This window comes from Pan paniscus, chromosome 9 (genome assembly GCF_029289425.2).
Source record: "Pan paniscus chromosome 9, NHGRI_mPanPan1-v2.0_pri, whole genome shotgun sequence".
In the NCBI taxonomy this organism is placed as follows: domain Eukaryota; kingdom Metazoa; phylum Chordata; class Mammalia; order Primates; family Hominidae; genus Pan; species Pan paniscus.
The window spans coordinates 10131916-10154754 of NC_073258.2; the positions used below are offsets into that span (position 1 = coordinate 10131916).

The window sequence follows — 22839 nt, forward strand, 5'->3', positions numbered from 1 at the left end:
ACCTGTTGACCATAGACACATGGGTTCATTTCTGACCTCAATTGTATTCCACTGATCTATATGCCTTTCCTTTTGCCAGTACACACTGTCTTGATTAGTGTTGTTTGTCACTGTTGTGTGTTTTTGAGACAGGGTCTCACTCCATTGCCCAGGCTGGAGTGCAGTGGCACAATGGGTCACTGCAACCTCTGCCTCTCGGGTTCAAACAATTCGCCTGCCACAGCCTCCTGAGTAGCTGGGATTACAGGCACCTGCTACCATGCCTGGCTAATTTTTGTGTTTTTAGTCAAGATGGGGTTTCACCATGTTGGCCAGGCTGGTCTTGAACTCCTGACCTCAAGTGATCCACTCACCTTGGCCTCACAAAGTGCTGGGATTACAGGCATGAGCCACTGTGCCTGGCCTTGATTAGTGTTGTTTTATAGTAAATATTAAAATTGGGAAGTGTGAATTCTTCAAGTTTGTTCTTGTTTTTCAAGATTGTTTTGGATATTTGGGGTCACTTGCATTTCTATATACATTTTATAATCTTGTCAATTTCTATAAAGAAACCATCTAGGACTTTGATAGGGATTTTGTCTAATCTACAGATAAATTTGGGGAGTATTTCCATCTTTATAATATTAAGACTTCCAATTCATAAGCATAGGACTTTTTCACTCATTAGGTTTTATTTCATTCCTATCAGCATTAAAAAATTGATATTACTGTAAATGGAATTGTGTTCTTAATTTCATTTTTAGATTTTGCATTGCTAGTGCAAGGAAATACCATTGACTTGTTATATTTATCCTATATCCTACAAGTTGTCTGGACTCACTTATTCATCCCTATAATTTTAATGGATTTCTATATTTTTTACATATGTTTATGTTTTCTATATGTTTATGTTTTCTATGAAATCATGTCATCTGCAAATACAGTTTTACTTCTACTTTTTCAATCTGGATGCCTTTTATTTCTTGTTATTGCTAATTGCCTTACTTCCTTTACTGCAATGTTGACTAGAAGTGGCAAGAGCAGACATTCTTGTCTTGTTCCTCATATCTGGGAAAAGCATCTAGTCTTTGGCCGTTAAGTATGAAATTAGCTATGGGTCTATTCAGGATTTTGTCAGGTTTAAACTATCTCTGTTCACTGATTACATGATCTTGTAACCAGAAAACCCTGAAGATTCCTCCAAAAGACCCTAGACTTGATAAACAACTTCAGTAAAGTTTCAATACAAACTGATGTACAAAAATCAGCTGAATTTCTATATACCAATGACACTCAAGCTTAGAACCAAATCAAGAACTCAATCCCATTTACAATAGCCACAAAAGATTAAAATACCTAACAATACACCTAACCAAGGAGACAAAAGACCTCTACAATGAGAACTACAAAACACTGATAAAGGAAATTGTAGGTGACATAAACAAATAAAAAAAATCCCATGCTCATGGATTGGAAGAACCAACATTAAAATGACCATGTTGCCCAAAGCAATCCTCAGGTTCAATGTAATTTTTATGAAATTGTCAGTGTAGTATTTCACAGAATTAGAAAAAATGCTAAAATTCATATGGGACAAAAAAAAAGCCCAAATAGCCAAAGCAATCCTAAGCAAAGTAATATAGCTGGAAGCATCCCATTACCTCACTTCAAAGTATACTACAAGGCTATAATAACCAAATCATCATGGTACAAAAATAGACCCATAGATCAATGAAACAAAATAAAGAACCCATAAATAAAATCACACACATACAACCACCTGATCTTTGACGAAGTCAACAAAAATAAACAATGGGAAAAGTATACCTTAATCAATAAATGGTGCTGGGAAAAATGGCCAGCCATCTGCAGAAAGATGAAACTGGACCACTATTTCTCACTATATACAAAAATTAACTCAAGATGGATTAAATACTTAAATGTAAGACATGAAACTGTAAAAACTCTAGAAGAAAACCTAGCAAAAACTCTTCTGGAAATTGGCCTTGGCAAAGAATTTGTAACTAAGACCACAAAAGAATATGCAACGAAAACAAAAATAGGCAAATGGGACTTAATTAAAGGGCTTCTGCACAGTAAAATAAATAATCAACAGGGTAAACAGACAACCTCAGGATGGGAGAAAATATTTGCAAACTATGCATCTAACAAAGGGCTAATATCCAGAATCTGTAAGGAACTCAAATCAACAAGAAAAAAACAACTAGCCTCATTAAAAAGTGGGTGAAGGACATGAGCAGACATTCCTAAAAAGAAGACATACACATGGCCAACAAGCATATGAAAAAAGCATATGGAAAAGCATATGAAAAAATGCTCGACATCATTAATCATTAAAGAAATGCAAATCAAAAATACAATGAGATACTATCTCACTCTAGTCAGAATGGCTATAATTAAAAAGTCAAAAAATAACAGATGTTGATGAGGACACAGAGAAGAAGGGAATGCTTATACACTGTTGATGAGAATGTAAGTTAGTAAAACTGCTAAGGGAAACAGCATGGAGATTTCTCAAAGAACGAAAAACAGAATTACCATTTGGCCCAGCAATCCCGTGACTGAGTATCTACCTAAAGGAAAAGAAATCATTATAACAAAAGACCACTGAGCTTGTTTGTTTATTGCAGCACTATTCACAATAACAAAGTCATGGAATTAACCGAAGTGTCCATCAACAGTTGATTGGATTAAGAAAATGTGGTATGTATATACCATGGAATACTACCCAGCCATAAAAAATATGAAAGCACGTCTTTTGCAGCAACAAGAATGAACCTGGAGGACATTATTTTAAGTGAAATACCTCAGAAACAGAAAATCAAATAGTGCATATCCTTTATAAGTAGGAGCTAAACAAAGGGTACACACAGGCATATAGATGGAAATAATAGATACTGGGGACTCCAGAAGGTATTAGGTCTAAAAAATTATCTATTGGATACAATGTTCACTGTTTGGGTGATATGTTCACTAGAAGCCCAAACTTCACCATTATGCAATATACCCAGGTAACAAACCTGCACATGTACCTCCTGAATCTAAAATAATTTTAAAAATTTTTTAAAAAGAGAGTAGGGTTGACCATACTTATATCAGACTTTGGGTCAGAAACTCTTATAAGAATCAAAGGAGGTCCCTATATAATAATAAAAGGTCCAATATATCAGGAAGATATAACAATTATAAATACATGCACACAACATCAGAGCACCTGAAATATAAATTAATACAATAACAGTAGAAGAAGACTTTAACAGCCACCTTCAATAATGGATAGAATATCTAGACAGAAAATCAACAAGGAGACAGGAGGCTTGAACAACACTATACACCAAATTTTCCTAACAGACATACAAAACATTCCAACCAACAGCATCGAAAATTCATATTTTTCTCAAGTGCACATGAAACATACTACAGGATTTATTTCATGTTTGGTCACAAAATAAGTTTTAACAAATTTTAAAAGATTGATATCTTAACAAGTATCTTTTTGGATTACAATGAGATAAAACTAGAAATCAATAACAGAAGGAAAACTAAAAAATCCACAAATATATGGAGATTAAATAGCACACTCTTGAATAACCAGTGGGTCAAAGAAGAAATCAAAAAGACAAATAAAAAATATCTTGAGACAAATGAAGACAAAACAGAATGTAGAAACTCTTGTAGGATGCAGCCAAAACAGTACTAAAAGGGAATTTTACAGAGACAAAGAAGATCTGGATTAACTTAGCTTTACACCTCAAGGAAATAGAAAAAGAAAAACAAATTAGGCCCACAGTTAGCAAAAGGAAGAAAATGACAAAGATTGGAGCGAAATATATGAAATAGAAAAAAGGAAAAAAATCAACAAAACTAATAATTGGTTTTTAAAAAGGTAGACAGAACTGACAAACCTTTAGCTAGACTAAGAAAAGAATGAAGGAAGTTTCAAATGAGTAAGATTAGAAATAAGGAGAAAACATTATAACTGATTCCACAGAAATAAAACAGATCCTAAGAGACTACTTTTAACACCAACTATACAATTTGCCCAAACTGAATATAAATAAGCAGAAAATCTGAATGAGTCAATAAGTAAGAAGATTACACAGTAATCAGAAACTTCCCAACCAATAAAATACCTGGGCTTCACTTGTGCATTCTACCAAATATTTAGAGAAGAATTAACACCAATCCTTCTCAAACTCTTCTGAAAATTGAAGAGTGAATACTTCCAAATTCATTTTATGAGGTCAGCATTATCCTGATTCCAAAGCCAGACAAAAACACTGCAAGAAAATATAACTACATTCCAACGTCCCTGATGAACATAGATGCAAATATTCTCAACAAATTCCTAGCAAACTAAATTCAACAACACATTAAAAAAAAAAAAAGAAAGAAAAGAAAAAAAGAATTCTGGCCGGGCACAGTGACTCATGCCTGTAATCCCAGCACTTTGGAAGGCCGAGGCAGGTGGATCATTTGAGATCAGAAGTTACAGACCAGCCTGGCCAACATGGTGAAACCCCGTCTCTACTAAAAATACAAAAATTAGCTGGGTGTGGTGGCGGGCACCTGTAATCCCAGCTACTTGGGAGGCTGAGGCAGGAGAATTGCTTGAACCAGGGAGGCGGGGGTTGCAGTGAGCTGAGATCGTGCCACTGCATTCTGGCCTGGGCAACAAGAATGAAACTCTGTCTCAAAAAAAAAAAAAAGGAATTCTATGCCATAAACAAATAGAATTTATCCCTGGCATTCAAGGTTGATTTGAAATATACAAATTGATCAATGTGATACACCAATGTGACACAGAATAAAGCATAAAAAAAAAAAACAAGTTGGGCACGTTGGCTCACACCTATGATCCCAGCACTTTGAGAATCTGAGGCAGGCAGATTGCTTGAGTCCAGAATTCAAGACCAGCCTGGGCAACATAGTGAGATCCCCCCATTTCTAGAAAAATAAAAAAATTAGTTGGGCATGGTGGCACATGCCTGTAGTCCCAGTGACTTGGGAGGCTAAGGTGGGAGGATTGCTTGAGACCAGGAGGTCGAGGCTGCAGTGACCAGTGATGGTGCCATTGCGTTCAGCCTAGGGAAGAGAGTGAGACCCTGTCTCAGAAAAACAAAAAACGACAACAAAAAAAACCCCTCATGAATAAAAAAGAATCATCTCAATAGATGCAGAAAAATCATTTAACAAAATTCAACACACTTTCATGAGAAAAACTCTCAACAAATTAGCTATGGAAAAAATTTACTTCAACGTAGTGAAGGCCATATATTATAAACTCACAACTAGTATCATACTAAATGGTGAAAAACTAAAAGCATTTTCTCTAAGATTAGGAACAAGGCAAGGATGTCCATTTTTACCAGTTTTACTCAACATAGTACTGGAAATACTGAGGAATGAAGGAAGAAAAGAAATAAAGCCATTAAAATATAAAAGGAAGGAGTAAAATTATCTCTGTAAGCCTATGACATGATCTTGTATGTAGAAGACCATTAAGATTCAACCAAAAAACCATCAGAACTGACAAACGAATTCATTAAATTTGCAGAACACAAAATCATCACATAAATTCAATTGCTTTTCTAGACACTAACAATGAACTATCAGAAAAAGAAATCAGGAAAATAATCCCATTTCCAAAAACATCAAAAAGAGTGAAATACATAGGTTTAAATTTAACTAAGAAAGTGAAAAACTTGTAGACTGAAAATGCAAAACATTGATGAATGAAATTTTAGATGACAAAAACAAATGAAAAGACATCTCGTGTTCATGAATTGGAAGTCTCAATATTGTTAAAAATGTCCATCCTACACAAAATGATTTACATATTTAAGGCAATCCCTATCAAAATCCCAACGGAATTCTTCACAGAAATTGAAAAATTTGTCCCAAAGTTCATATGGAACCATAAAAGACCCCAAACAGCCAAAACAATCTTCAGAAAGAAGGACAAAGCTGGAGGCATCACACTTCACGATTTCAAAATACAAAGCTACAGTAATTAAAATGGTATGATACTGGCATAAAGACAGACAGAAACCAAAAGAATAGATAGGAATTCCAGATATAAACTCAGGCATATATGCTCAAATGATCTTTGTGCAGAGTGCCATGACTAGCCAATAGGGGGGAAAAAACTCTTCAACAAATGATGCTGATAAAACTGAAAAGCTACATGCAAAATAATGAAATTGGATCCACATATGTTTGAGCTGTTAGATCCTCTTGATGTGGAGGGGCTGACGTACGGGCTCTTCAAGGACAAGACCAAAGGAACTTGGCCTTCAACCTACAGAATGTTCTGTTATGTAGCCATAGTTGAGGAACACCATGAGAGTCAGTTGTGCCATGGCAACCTGCCAGTCAATGTGGCAGCTGTGTGTGACAGGGTCACAAAAAATTTTAGTGTAAGCATCATTGTTCTATTGGAAAGCATATATATTAGTGGATTAAAGTGGGCAATGAGGAAAGGGAAGAATGTGTGTGAGAGAAATATGTACCACCACCAAGTATCAAGTGTCCTAGAACAAGTCTATGAGATGTGGAAAGCACAAATAATTTTTAAAAAGTGTATGCTACTCATCATGCTGAAAATAATATTGCAATTCTATTCTATACACGTTTGTAAACTAAACTGGCAAACCCAGATGATTTCTAAACATAAGTGACCTTAAAACTTGGGCCACTGAATACAGCCACATTTCAGAAGTGCCACACATTGCTGCAACCATATTAATCATGTTGATCTGAAGTGCAACTTCAATAATAGTAAAATGTTATAATTTCTTTTTTTCAAATCAATGAATTTAAAAATGCATGGAACGCTTGGGTGTGTAGAAAATACTTCATTCATAAGCCTTTATATGATCATGTGGACAGGTTATTTTGCTGTCCCAATAGATGTGTACATATAATTTCTTTGCCCCAATGGATTCTCAATGTAATTTTCCAAAACAAGACAAGTGATTAATTTGTAATTACAGTTGAAGTAAATAATATCTCAAATGACCCAAACCTCACTTAAATATGGCCTTGATGTACGATAACAATTCCTTTGAGGCTATCCCCAGTGTTATAATAAACGTATCACGAGTTTATACTTATTTTTTAGGATTAAGGAATATTTGATTATTTTATCTGTACCAGAAACAGGTTGATTATTTCAAGCAAATGTTTAGTAATTGAGCATCTACTTATTGTGTAAACAGTGCTTGGTGTTTTCCCATGTTGTATATTTTAACACAAGAATCATATGAAGTATGTATTATTATCTTTTTATAGGTAAGGAAACAGAAGATCAGAAAGTTTTTGTAACCTGCCTGTGATTCCATAGACTGTGAGAGGCAGAACTAAAAACTCTGATTCCAGGTTTGCATGGCTGCAAAGTCCATGGTGTCTCTGCAGGTCACTTTGTCTTCCATGCTGGCAACTATACTCAACTTTAAAACATTTGTGTCTTTCATGCACTTATTTTCTTTAAAAATATTAAATTCATTATCCGGTTTGGGTGTTTGTACATATTTAAAAAAGCCAGAATTTAATAATTCAGGCACACAATCCTAGTATTATTTCCACTAGAGCATACTGTTGTCATGATTCTCATGTAATTTAGATTGAATGAAATTTGATAGAATGTGTTTGGGTAAGAGCATGGTTGCTGATATTTATGTATGTATGTTTTTAAAATTATTCTTCACATAGGCTTTCTTGAAAAAAAGCAAATTATTCTGAAGAATATGTTGGTCTTTAGATCAGAGTCATGGGAAAGAATGAATATGACTTATCTATTCTCCCCTTTCCTTGATCATGTGCTGTATTGTGAACAAAGGGACCATCATTTTGAAATGCCAATTAATCTTCTTTTCAATATAACTTCCTACCTTTTCTATCTGGCTACTTCTTCCCCTACCTGTTTAACTTTCCAGTCCCCATCAAATACTCCCACACTTCTTATTTCTCTATAGGTGCCTGTTAGAACTGGTGGAACTAAGACGTACCTAAACATACTTGAATAGTTCCATTCACTTTCCATTTAATCCTAGCCCATAATGATACCTAGGTTTTTCTTATTGCTTCACACAATCCCATATGTATGACAAGGTATGGTAGAGGAGATAAGTCTTTGGATATTTTGCAAAATATCTAGGATGTTTAGCTTTTAACAATAATAAAAATTGTTTGACCTCTTCATCTTAAATGTAGACATCATCTAGCTCTTGTTGTCAATTATTATAACTAAGGATGTTGTTTTTTTACTCCATGAAAAGGATCAAGTCAGAAAGAAAGAGACGTCAAAATCAACTTTTAGGCCCAATTAATTGTATAACTCGAGGCAGCATTTACTGAGATAGAGAGCACTGAGAAAGACATATTTGGGATGGGCATGGAAAATTAAGAGTTGACTTTTTTTTTTTTTTGAGATGGTAGTCTCACTTTGTCCCCCCAGGCTGGAGTGCAGTGGCACGATCTCAGCTCACTGCAACCTCTGCCTCCCGGGTTCAGTGATTCTCCTGCCTCAGCTGCCCGAGTTGCTGGGATTACAGGCACCCACCACCACACCTGGCTAATTTTGTATTTTTAGTAGAGGTGGGGTTTCACCACGTTGGCCAGGCTGGTCTTGAACTCCTGACCTCAAATGATCCACCCCCATCAGCCTCCCAAAGTGCTGGGATTACAGGCATGAGCCACTATGCCTGGTCTAGAGTTGACTTTTCTATGAACATTTATTAATATGTTAACAGTTTATGTTATTTTAATAAATGTTGTTGTAAACATTTTTATGTATCTCCTGTGCACATGGTGATTAGACTTACTCTAAAGTGTACAAATAGGGGTAAAATAGCTGGATCCCAAGAAAATTGAGTCTTCAGTTTTATTTTATGGAATCTGAAAGGAAAATTTGTGAGCAAAAAAACTCTATAAGGCAAAGTTACCATTTTAAAAACTGAATAAGATCACATTTAGGCATATACATTAACTGTGGAGTCATTTCAACCAACTTAATTTCCTCTGGTCTGGTTTTAATGGCACTGTTAAACGGATAGATGGAGACTGAAAACAATACAACAGTGACAGAGTTCATTATTTCGGGATTAACAGACAATCCTATGCTATGTGCCATTTTCTTCGTGTTTTTTCTAGCAGTTTATATAGTTACTATACTGGGAAATATTAGCATAATCCTCTTAATCCAAAGCAGCCCACAGCTTCACACGCCAATGTACCTTTTTCTCAGCCATTTGGCTTTTGTGGACATTGGGTATTCCACATCGGTTATGCCCATCATGCTCATCAATTTCTTAAGAGAGAAAACGACTATTCCTGTCACAGGCTGTATAGCACAGCTTGGCTCTCATGTCATGTTTGGAACCACAGAGTGCTTCCTGCTGGCCACTGTGGCCTATGATCACTATGTGGCTATCTGCTCTCCCCTGCTTTACTCCATCCAAATGCCCCCAGTCGTCTGCTTCCTCCTACTGGGAGCCTCCTACCTGGGTGGATGCCTGAACGCTTCGTCTTTTACAGGCTGTTTGATGAACCTGTCCTTCTGCGGTCCAAATAAAATCAACCACTTTTTCTGTGACCTCTTCCCACTCTTGAAGCTTTCTTGTGGCCATGTTTACATTGCTGAAATATCCCCTGCCATCTCCTCTGCATCTGTCCTTGTCAGCACGCTGTTTACCATAATCGTGTCCTACATCTACATCCTTCACTCCATCCTGAAGGTGTGCTCTACTGAGGGAAGGAAGAAGGCTTTCTCCACCTGCGCTTCCCACCTCACTGCAGTCACTTTGTTCTATGGGACCATTTTGTTTGTTTATGTGATGCCCAAGTCAAGCTATTCAGCGGATCAGGTCAAGGTGGCATTTGTGATCTACACGGTGGTGATTCCCATGCTGAACCCCCTCATCTACAGTCTCAGGAATAAGGAGGTGAAAGAGGCCATGAGAAAATTGATGGCAAGAACACATTGGTTTTCCTGAATTAAATCAGTATAATCCATAAATAACTAAACCAATGATTTGGGAGACATTTGTCCTTAATATTCTAATTATATTTATCATTGACTGTATCACTTGTATAGTGAAGTGCTTGTATAAATATAGAAAGCCAATGCTTACTTCCATGTACAAAGTTAATTGTGTAATTTATATGGATATCTGCTGGAGTCGATTTTTTTTTTTTTTTTTTTTTTTTTTTGAGACGGAGTTTCATTCTGTCACCCAGGCTGGAGTGCAGTGGCGCAATCTCATCTCGGCTCACTGTAACCTCCTCCTCCTGGGTTCAAGCACTTCTCCTGCCTCAGCCTCCCTAGTAGCTGGGACTACAGGTGTGCACCACATCTGGCTAATTTTTGTACTTTCGGTAGAGATGGCGTTTCATCATGTTGGGCAGGCTGGTCTTGAACTCCTGAGCTGAAGCAATTTGCCCACCTTGGGCTTCCCAAAGTGCTAGGATTACAGCACGAGCCACTGCACCCAGCCTGGAATAAAATTAAACATGGATTTGTCAAGGTAAGAATACCTCAGAAAAGAGCTTCTAATAAGATGTCCCCCAATCGCCAATTACAGAGTTCTAATTCAATAGAGACACAAAGAGACATATTTCAAAGATCAATTTTTTCTAAATCCCATCTTATAAAACGACATCTGGGAGCGGAATTTCCAATAGATGTGTAATCAGTGGTAATGCTGACAAGTCAGGCAGTTCAGGTTATTTTCTTTAAAGGTACTACTCTGCTGTGGTCCATGGATGTTTAAACTTTCCAAAATGGCAATGTGAGTGTCAAAAAGCTTCTATTTATTTTTCTTTTATGTAAGCCAGAGCAAAAATTATGATTCCTGTATTTGGCCATTAAGAGATACAAGGCACATAGCACAGAAGAAACTCTGAACAAATCTCAGCTAACTCTTTTTATAAATGAAGTCTTAACAGATGAGCAGTAGAGTTGGATTTTGAAAGCAGACATTTCTTTAGATAGTGAGACTTTCTTTGACCAATAGCTTATAGATAGGAGACAGGAAATTATGATCCAGACAAAACATATATCTGCCCCATATTTTAACAGTGTCTCTCAAAAAGGTGTCCATCATCACTGTTTCTTCAACTGCCCTTTTTGTAGGGGCTCGTGACCCAATCTGATTAAGGCAATTGTCTCTAAATTGATTCCCTGCCTCCAGTGCTTCTTCCACAACAATTTCTGATTAACATTTTAGTTAATATATTTGCATTATTAGCATAGTAATAATGTCATACAGATCCTGAGACACTAGGGAGGGACGATTCATTTTACAGTCTGACCTTCCATTTCTGGGTTCCTCACTGACCAGATCAAGGAAATCTTCTCTTCTTCTGTCTGGAAGCCATACTGTGCAATTTCTCTGTTTCTGTTTCCCTGTTTATACCTCTTTACTTGCATTAACTATGGGCCTATAATCCCCCCAGTGCAATAATTCTGGGGTTAACATTAGCATAGACATGCCCCTTTCCAAAGAGAGGGCACTCAAAGGTGTGACTTCAGTCTGAGAAAGAGCCACCTTAGCATCATGGTGAGAACACTGAACTCTGGTGGTTGAAGGTTTTCATGGACTGTTTCTGGCCAGCCTCCTCTTCATCTCACCCTCCGCACTTCACTCTTCACCAGGGTACATCCTCAGATCTCTGTCCTTATCGCCATTCCCCATGGAACCCAAGAGTGACCTCATTTTCTCCCATGGGGTCAGCTGTCCCCTATGTGGTTAACAGTATCCCTATCTCCAAATGCAACCTTCCTCGGAGGACAGATAGACTTCATTGGCCTTTTCCCTAGGACCCTCACACTCAGCGTGCTGTGACCAGATTTATCATATTTCTCCCAAAACTGTTTCTTCTCCTCTGTTTCTTTTCTTAATATGGTCACCTCACAAATGTCACCTCTTTGTGAGGACTAGTACTCCAACAGATTTGGGGTGGCCCTCACTGTGTACCTGTCTAAATGGTCAGCCTCCCTACCTCCTTTTCCTTCTCTCAAAAGAAAGATAGGTCACATATTAATCTATCCTCATCTAAGTCTCTTTTGCCTGGAGGCTTAAGTGTTTCCCAACTGATTATGATAAGTCCATGCAGAAATTTGTCCTCTGTTCTTCAACTCTAAGGGGCTCAATTAATTCAATCACCCAGACATAGAGGGTATGGCTGCATCTGGCACTGTTACAGTCCTTTTGGGAGAGGATTGATATTTAAACTCATTTTCCCCTCCCAAGTTCTGAATCAACTGAAGAATGAAAAAAAAGAGAAGGTATATATGAGAACAAAACATTGCCTGTAGAAATGAAAGAGTTGATATTAGAGAATGTGGTTTATGTTCATGGACACATATGTTTTTGTGTTCTGAATCCCAGAATTTGACACTCTTTCTTTCTGTCACTGAAAATATTGTCTCTGGGAAGACACTCAGGTCTTCCCAATGAGAGTCAGCCTTTACCCATCATCATACAGTATGTCCAAGGGCAGTCAAGAACATTGAGGGAAGGCTTGCTCCCAAGAGAAAGGAGGAAGGAGGGCTGGGATGCTGTTTGGGAGTGAATTGTGTTCCTCTCAAACTCATATATTGAGCTTTTAATCACCTGTATGTCAGAATGTGACTTTATTTTGGAATAGGTTTATTGTAGACATAATTTGTTAAGATGAAGCCATACTGGAGCAGCGTAGGCCCCTAATCCAACATGACTAATGTGCTTGTTGAAAGGGAAATTTTGGACTTAGGCAACACATAGGGAGGACTCCATGTGAAGATAAAGACAGAGATCTGGGTGATGCTTTTACAAGCCAAGGAACACCAAAGATTGACAGAAAACCACCAGAAGCTAGGAAAAAGGCCTGGAACAGATTCTCCCTCACACCCTTCGGAAGGAACCAACCCTGTCAATACCTTGATCTTGGACTTCCAGCCTCCAGAACTATGAGAATAAATTGACACTTTCTTATGGTAGCTCTAGAAAATGCATACAATTGCATATCTAGTTTTCCCCTAAAAATTCACCATCAGCTAATTTACTCCTTGCAGGGGAGGAGGGAGTGAAGGCTTGGAAAGATGCCAGGTGTATTACACTAGGGGATGCCCCTCTGTGATGGCTAATATTGAGTGTCAACTTTACTGGATCAAAGGATGCAAAGTATTGTTCCTGGGTGTGTCTGTGTGGGTGTTGTCAAAGCACATTAACATTTGAGTCAGTGGACTGGGAGAGGCAGACCCACCCTCAATCTGGGTGGGCACCATCTAATTAGCTGTTAGTGCAGCTAGAATAAAGCAGGCAGCAGCAGATGGAAGAGCAGACTTGCTGAGTCTCCCAACCTTCATCTTTCTCCCGTGCTGGATGCTTCCTGCCCTCAAACATCAAACTCCAAGTTCTTCAGCTTTTGGACTCTTTGACTTATACCAATGGTTTGCCAGGGGCTCTTGGGCCTTTGGCCACAGACTGAAGGCTGTATTGTGGGCCTCCCTACTTTTGAGGGTTTGGGACTTGGACTGATACACCACTGGCTTCATTGGTCCTCAACTGGCAGATGGCCTATCGTAGGACTTTACCTTGTGATCATGTGAATCAATTCTCCTTAATAAACTCCCTTTCATTAATGCAAAAATCCTCAATAAAATACTGGCAAACTGAATCCAGCAGCACATCAAAAAGCTTATCCACCACGATCCAGTTGGCTTCATCCCTGGGATGCAAGGCTGGTTCAACATACAAAAATCAATAAATGTAATCCAGCATATAAACAGAACCAAAGGCAAAACCACATGATCATCTCAATAGATGCAGAAAAGGCCTTTGACAAAATTCAACAGCCCTTCATGCTAAAAACTCTCAATAAATTAGGTATTGATGGGACGTATCTCAAAATAATAAGAGCTATTTATGACAAACCCACAGCCAATATCATACTGAATGGGCAAAAACTGGAAGCATTCCCTTTGAAAACTGGCACAAGACAGGGTTGCTCTCTCTCACCACTCCTATTCAACATAGTGTTGGAAGTTCTGGCCAGGGCTATCAGGCAGGAGAAAGAAATAAAGGGTATTCAGTTAGGAAAATAGGAAGTCAAATTGTCCCTGTTTGCAGATGACATGATTGGATATTTAGAAAACCCCATTGTCTCAGCCCAAAATCTCCTTAAGCTGATAAGCAACTTCAGCAAAGTCTCAGGATACAAAATCAATGTGCAAAAATCACAAGCATTCTTATACATCAATAACAGACAAACAGAGAGCCAAATCATGAGTGAACTCCCATTCACAATTGCTTCAAAGAGAATAAAATACCTAGGAATCCAACTTACAAGGGATGTGAAGGACCTCTTCAAGGAGAACTACAAACCCCTGCTCAACAAAATAAACGAGGACACAAACAAATGGAAGAACATTCCATGCTCATGGATAGGAAGAATCAATATCGTGAAAATGGCCATACTGCCCAAGGTAATTTATAGATTCAGTGCCGTCCCCATCAAGTTATTTTCCCTTTTATTTTGAGAGAGACTATGTCTTTTATCTCCCCCTGGAAGCTTTTAACAGTTTCTTTTGTTTTTGGCTTTGTGTAGTCTTTTTATGATTTGTGTAAGTGTGGCTGTTTCTGCACTCATTATGTTTGGAATTTGCAGTTTCTTGAATTTGTAGCTCATGGTTTTTCATCAGTTGGGAGGTTTATCAGTGATTATTTTTTTCTACTCCATTGTTCTTATCCTGTTTTCTTGGACGTCAATTGCATATATGTTGGATATTTTCACAATTTCCTATATATCTCTTGCACTCTTTTAAACTGTTTTCTACTGACCTATCTTTCAGTTACCGATCTTCATTTCTGCTATGTCCAATCTATGATTAAGACTATCTACTGAATTCTTTATTTGTTTTTCATTTCTAATATTTCATCTTGGTTCTTTTGATATTCTTTCTCTCTCCCGTTCTTTCTTTGTTCTATATGTAGCTTTCTGTTGTGATTCTTCATAACATTCCTCTATTTTTCTTAAACATTTTTTGCAGTGTCTAAATTTTGTTTATTTGGCCCAATTTTTGGCATAGCTTTTCTAAATTGATGATGGGCAATGAAGATGAAAATTTTCAAAGCTCTAGTGAAAGTATCTTCTTCCAAAATGTATTTAATTTTCTTCCAGCAGGAAAAAACAGCATTGGATTGATCTCTTCGAGAAAATGGAAATGTCATGCCCACAGAGGTCATTCACATAGAGAAATAACTTATGTCACTGTATACATTATAACTCCTAAACTTGTATCCTAAGAGAATGGAGGTGGTGTTTCCAATGTGGGTCAGACATTGCACTTTCTTGGGGATGATATAGTACTAGCTTGGTCTTATTTCCAGGTAAGGTGTAGCTCTTTAGGAGTCTCAAATAAAAGCTTGGAGTATTCTCAGTCCCCTCCATCTTAAATGGTATTTTTATCAAACTCTATCATATCAGCATTTCAAAAGGTTGAAATCTGCTCAGATCTTCAGCCTCCCACAGGCTACTTCCTGCTTAGTGTTTTGATATTCTGCCAGCCCATGTGCAGCTTAGGAGTAGTTAAACTTCTTAATGGAAAGTTACACATCACATTTCAGACTCATTTCTCTACAGTTTATTCCTCTGCAGGATCTTGGTCTGTCGAGTCTTAGCTGCCTTGACATCTTTGACCCCCAACCTCTGTGTGCCCATCCTGTCACACTGCCAAAAGCCCCAGCCTCTGGCTTTTTTCTCTGCCCTAATTCTTCATGATATCATTTGTGAGGATCAAGGAAAGTTTCACTTGCAAAATGACATTTAAGCTGAGACATGAAGAAGATAAGAGTTAACAGGCCTTTGGGAGTTGGAAGTACAGCTGTAGAAACTTTGGTGGGTGGGGAAAATAGTGATGTGGGAGGCTGACCTAATTATCCTCAGCTCAAAGCACAGTGTCTGGTACAGAGTGAGCACTCAACAAATATATATTTGTTAAATATTAACTCTAATTCAATAAATATTTATGTAATATCTTTCATATTCCTAGCACTGGGGTATGAACTAAAGAAATGAAGTTGTATGTGTCACGTACTTTTCTTTTAAGAAGTTCACAGTAATAAAATGCATGTTCCAACCAGAAATACCATTTGACCCAGCAATCCCATTACTGGGTATATACCCAAAGGATTATAAATCCATCTACTATAAAGTCATATGCATGTGTATGTTTATTGCAGCACTATTTACAATAGTAAAGACTTGGAACCAACCCAAATGCCCATGAATGATAGATTGGATAAAGAAAATGTGGCACACATACCCTGTGGAATACTATGCAGCTGTAAAAAAAGAATGAGTTCATGTCCTTCACAGGGACGTGGTTGAAGCTGGAAATCATCATTCTCAGCAAACTAACACAGGAAGAGAAAACCAAACACTGCACGTTCTCAATCATAAGTGGGAGTTGAACAATGAGAACATATGGACACAGGAAAGGGAACATCACACATCAGGGCCTGTCGGGGGATAGGGGGCAGGGGGGCAAGGGGAGGGAGAGCATTAGGACAAATACCTAATGCATGTGAGACTTAAAACCTAGATGATGGGTTGATAGGTGCAGCAAACCACCGTGGCACATGTATACCTATGTAACAAACCTGCATGTTCTGCACATGTATCCTAGAACTTAAAGTAAAATTTAAAAAAAAGACAATGTTTTCTATTCAAATGGTATGAACAAAGTGTTACATGTTATGTTTCTTAACAGTAGCTTCCTTGACATTTGGGCAAGAAAATGCTTTATTGTGTGTGTGTATTGCAAATGTTTAGCATTCCTGGCTCCTGCCCATTCAAGGCTGATTGTCTTCTCCAGTCCTAGTGAAAAAAACTCTACCATTTCCAAACAAACCCCTAGGTGGGTTCAATCTCAAATTTGGAATGACTGTTAGGGGAATATACAGGAGAGGACAATATTCTACCTGATGAAATCTGGGGAAGTCTTACAGGCCTTTTGGATAATTAATATACATCTATTTGGATGTCTAATTGGTCAGATCTTTGATTACTCATAAGGTCAAAAATTATGTTCCTCTCAGGCCAGAGGATCAGGTAAATCAGCAGGTATAGGCAGTAAAGACCAGGCTTGGCAGACTGCATCATATGCAAGGTGCATGTCAGGAAAGACAACCAAGAGTTCTGTTGACCCTTTAAGCTCCAAATACCATCATCCACATAACTCTGAATAGCAAAGTTTTTTACTAAGATGTACTTCTTTGTCTAGAGAAAATGAAAATAGCAGGCTTATGACCCTCAATTGTATAGCGGATTCTCTTTGTTTTATGATTCTCCAGTGGGGAAGGCTTCTCCTTTACCAAGAGTCTGGAATTGTTTTTATATTCTGGGTTTAGTTTCTGGTTTTCTTTTGTATCAGTTTCCTCCATTATCTCTAAGAATGTCAACCTTTATGTTTAGCTGATGGTAAAAGAAGTTTCATTCTTACCTTCTTCTAAAACCAGAAGACCATTGGCGAGGCGCGGTGGCTCACGCCTGTAATCCCAGCACTTTGGGAGGCCAAGGCGGGTGGATCACGAGGTCAGGAGATCGAGACCATCCGGGCTAACATGGTGAAACCCCATCGCTACTAAAAATACAAAAAATTAGCGGGGTGTGGCGGCACACGCCTGTAGTCGGGAGGCTGAGGCAGGAGAATGGCGTGAACCCGGGAGGCGGAGGTTGCAGTGAGCTGAGATTCTGACACTGCACTCTAACTTGGGCGACAGAGCGAGACGCTGTCTCAAAAACAACAACAAAAACAAAAACAAAACAGGAAAATTATCATATGGGCTATGTACCCACAAGACGGTATGCTTCCCACATGGCCATGTCTTGGTGGCTACTAGCCTTGTCCCATTTCTGGTCTGCCGCAATCTCTAGACACTTGGGCCTTGTCTAGAGGCACATTCACTCGTCAGAAACCCCTAGATGTGTACCATTCAGGCCTAAAAGCAGCAGTCTTAATGGTCCTGACAAGAGTAGGACACAAAAGAATATCCATCTCAGCCCTGGCTTCTAGGTACAAAGAGTCTTTTACCACCTGCCTCATGTTCTTGGGTGCTACTATCATAATGTTTATGTCTGAAGTTTACATATTGAAGCTGAAATATTGAATTGACATATGACTTTATGTACAGTTATTCACCACATAACAGTGTTGTGGTCTACAATAGACCACATATATAATGGTTTCATAAAATTATAATGGGACTAAAAAAATTCCTATCACCTAGTAATAGCATAGCCATCATAATGTGGAACAGTGTGTTACCCACATGTTTGCAGTGATGCTGGTCTAAATAAACCTATTGTGCTGCCAATCATATAAAAGTATAGCACATACAATTATGTACAATACGTATACTTGATAATGATAAGAAATGACTATATCACTGCTTTATATATCTACTCTACTTTACATATATATGAGAAAACTTAACTGTAAAACAGCCTTGGGCAGGTCCTTCATTGTATCATAGGAGTTGACAGCTCCATGCATGTTATTGCCCCTGAACACCTTCCAGTGGGACAAGATGTGGAGGTGGAAGACAGTGACATTGATGATCATAACTGTGTAGGTCTAGGCTAGTGTGTGTTTAGGTCTCGGTTTCTAACAAAATAGTTTAAAATTAAAAAAATTAAAAATAGAAAAAAGTTTATAGAACAAGGATACAAAGAAAGAAAATATTTTTTTTAAACCACTGTATGATGTATTTGTGTTTTAAGCTAAGTGTTATTACAAAAGATTCAAAAAGGCCAGGCACAGTGGCTCACACTTATAATCCTAGCACTTTGGGAGGCCAAGATGGAAGGATTACTTGAGCCCAGGAGTTTGAGACGAGCCTCAGAAACATGGTGAAACTGTCTCTACAAAAACTACAACAAAAATTAGCCAGGCATGGTGACATATGCCTGTAGACCCAGCTTCTCCGGAGGCTGAGGTAGGAGGATCACCTGAGACTGGGAAGTCAAGGCTGCAGTGAGTCAATGATCGCGCCCCTGCACTGTGGCCTGGGTGACAGACTGAAAAATAAAAGTTAAAATTAAGAATCAGAAAGGTTTTAAAAATTTGGTTTATAAAGTAAAAAAACTACAGTAAGCTAAGGTGTATTAGTGTAGCCTGTTATACAGGAATGTCCTAGGCCTCCATATTCACTTACCGCTCACTTACTGATTCACACAGAGCAACCTCCATTCCTGCAAGCTCCATTCATAAGTGCCCTATACAAGTGTACCATTTTAAATTTTCTATACCATATTTTTACTTGACCTTTTGTATGTTGAGATATGTTTAGATACACAAATACTTACCATTTTGTTGCAATTGCCTACAGTTTTCAGTATACCAACATGCAGTACAGGTTTGTAGCCTAGGAGTAATAAGCTATACTATATAGCCTGTATGTGTAGTAGGCTATACCATCTAGGTTTGGGTAAGTACACCCTATGATGTTAGCACAATGATGAAATTGCCTAACAACTCATTTCTCAGAACATATCCCCATTGTTAAGCTATGCATGACTGTATTACAAAGTTTTATGTATCATATGTATTAAAATATGTACTTATAGATTGTAAAAGCAATTTATATATTCACACAAATGTTTAGATTTCTTTACTAACATACTTTAAGACAGAAGTTCTTCAGCAATTATTCTTTAGACTCAGCATAAAAATAATATGCTGAAGACATGGAGGTATGTTTATAGATAAGCTTTCATTTTGACCTATTCATTTTTATCTATACACTTTATCACAAAAATTTTGAATGTGCAGACATTTCTAGGGCCTTTTAGTTTCACCCACTTTCTTCATAGACGTTTCCACTTTATTAGAAAAAATTTCCTCTTAAAATATGCAGAGATGATAGTAACGATGGACGTTTTTAAAGAACTCAATATGAAATGGAATCCCCTTAGAAGAACAGCTGAGATGTAGCTGCAGCACATTCTATATTCTTTCATAGTCTCACAAACAACTTACACATTGTTTTATGGATTTGCACAGATGGATTTTTAATTACAGCTGTTTTCTCTTCTGATAGTTAATTTTGAGTTACCATTTTGCAATGCAAGGTAAGGAATATTGGGATAGTAAATATTCAGGTAGAAAAGGATATCTGTGTAGGACACGGAGTGGGAGCACTTCTTCCAGTGACCTAATGAATCATATTATGGTTGGACATTTCTACCCCTAGTTATTTTATCCCAAGGGAATGCCTGCAACACACTTCTATAATGACTTTCCAGTACTATACCTCCTTTCCATTTGCACTTCCAATTCTGACACTACTTATTTTTTGGTGTATATAATCTTGTTGGAACTCCTACGACAGATGCAGAAATGTTCTTCCTGCTTTTAGTCTAATATTTAGCTTTAGGACTTGAGAATATTTTAGTACTACAAAAGTAGCTCATGTTTTTATACATTTAAAAATTCATAAATACACCAGAAAATAAAGGATAGAAAAAATGTTAAATCTCAAATGTGGTGAATTTCTCTTGTTTGTCTTTCCAGATCTATTCCTACCCATTTGCACCTTGACATAATCCAAAGAGGCTGACCCCCATGGTCTGTATCAACAGACTCCCTCTCCTGTAGCTTCTGGTTTGGCTAATCAGTGGGAGACACTGGCAGAGGAGACTGAGGCTTGGGTACTTCCCTGGCTGTTCTTCCTCTACGTCACCTGGATTGGCTGTGACCCTCCACCAAATGCCACAGCTCCTGGCAGGTGGTCCTCTCATCACATCGCTCTAGGTTCCTGTTAATTGCCCACTCCTCTTGTTCCTTCAGATCTTGAGCTGATCACTACCCCTAGGATACAACATTACCCTCGAAGCTTTTCCTAAGCTCTGCCCACAACTTTGTAAATTGCCCTTTACTCAGTTCCTCTCAATTATCCAGTCATGTGTTTCCTTCAGATAACCAGGAAATATTCTATCTTCCACAATTTATTTCTTGCTCACACCTGTGTTGATTCTTCCTAATTTTTATTTTGTAAAATTATGTTTTGTAATTTTACAATTTTATGTAAATTTACATAATTATGTAAATTTACAAAATTATGTTTTTAATTTTACAATTTTATGTAAATTTACATAATTATGTAAATTTACAAAATTATGTTTTGTAACTTTGTAAAAGTAAGTTTTGTAAAAACATACTTTTCTTTTTACAAAAGTAAAATTATACTGTAAATATATATATTTATATATATAGGTATATATATTTATATATAGGTATATATATTTATATATAGGTATATATATTTATATATAGGTATATATATTTATATATAGGTATATATATTTATATATGGGTATATATATTTATATATAGGTATATATATTTATATATGGGTATATATATTTATATATGGGTATACATATTTATATATAGGTATATATATATAAAAAATTTTTTTTACCACTGTATGATGTACTTGTGTTTTAAGCTAAGTGTTATTGCAAAAGAGTCAAAAAGACCAGGCACAGTGGCTCACACTTGTAATCCTAGCACTTTGGGAGGCCAAGGTGGAAGGATCACTTGAGCCTAGGATTTTGAGACGAGCCTCAGAAACATGGTGAAACTGTCTCTACAAAAACTACAACAAAAATTAGCCAGGCATGGTGACATATGCCTGTAGTCCTAGCTACTCAGGAGGCTGAGGTAGGAGGATCACCTGAGACCGGGAAGTCAAGGCTGCAGTGAGTCATGATCGTGCCCCTGCACTCTGGCCTGAGTGACAGACCGAAAAATAAAAATAAAAATTAAGAGTCAGAAAGGTTTTAAAAATTTAGTTTATAAAGTAAAAAAGTTACAATAAGCTAAGGTATATTAGTGTAGCCTATGTATACTGTGTTTATAAAGTCTACAGTATTATACAGTAATGTCCTAGGTCTCCACATATATATATATACCTATATATAAATATATATACATATATAAATATATATACCTATATAAAAATATATATACATATATAAATATATATACACACACATATATACACCTATATATACATATATATATATATATCCACACACACACACATATACCTGATTTTATCATCAATAAATTATTCACACCAGATGGGACTTAATGTATTCAAGTTCAAATTTTTAGTCAGACTTTTATTTATTTACTTTTAGCCATCGTGCTCACATTCATAAATGTTTAGCCAGATTTTAAAGAATTCCTTAGTATAACCATATTAGTTTTTCAGCATTATAACTCTCTATTCTCCACCACTTACTCAACGACCCTGCAAAAGTGAGTTACTCACTGTTCCTGAAATATCCTCCCCACTTCCGGCCTCACGGCCTACCCTTTTGCTGAAATTATTTTCACCTAACACTTCCATCTCAAGTACCTTCCCACATGGCTTCAATCCACTCTGAAACTGCTCTTGCTAAATTACCTACACCCACCCCTCTGCCAAACCTCAGAAGCATTAAACAAGTAACCACCTTCTCCTATTTTGAATCACTTTCTTTTTTTGTATTCTGCAATCTCACTTTCCCAATTTGGGTTTTTCCTTACCTCTCTTGTCCGTTTGTCTTCATCTTTCCTGAAGATTGCAACTGTACCAGACCTTTAAATGTTAGACTGTCTTATAACTTATCCTATATATTCTTACATTTATAGCCACTTATTGACCTCATGCAATTTTATGATTTTTAAGACAATACCACTTGTCTTAGTCCATTTTGTGCTGCTATAACAGCATACCACAGACTGGGTAATTTATTAAAAATATGAATTTTTTGTCACAATTCTGGAGGTTGGAAGTCCAA

The 22839-nt window shown here is 37.3% G+C and overlaps 1 protein-coding gene across 1 annotated transcript; it reads left to right on the forward strand.

Annotated features, from left to right (window-relative positions):
* The first annotated feature begins 9056 nt into the window (after positions 1-9056).
* LOC100979258 (olfactory receptor 5P4) lies at positions 9057-10623 on the forward strand. Its single transcript, XM_003819115.4, has one exon. The coding sequence runs from the start codon at positions 9057-9059 to the stop codon at positions 9993-9995; it is 939 nt and encodes a 312-aa protein (XP_003819163.4). The 3' UTR covers positions 9996-10623.
* Positions 10624-22839: the final 12216 nt, after the last annotated feature.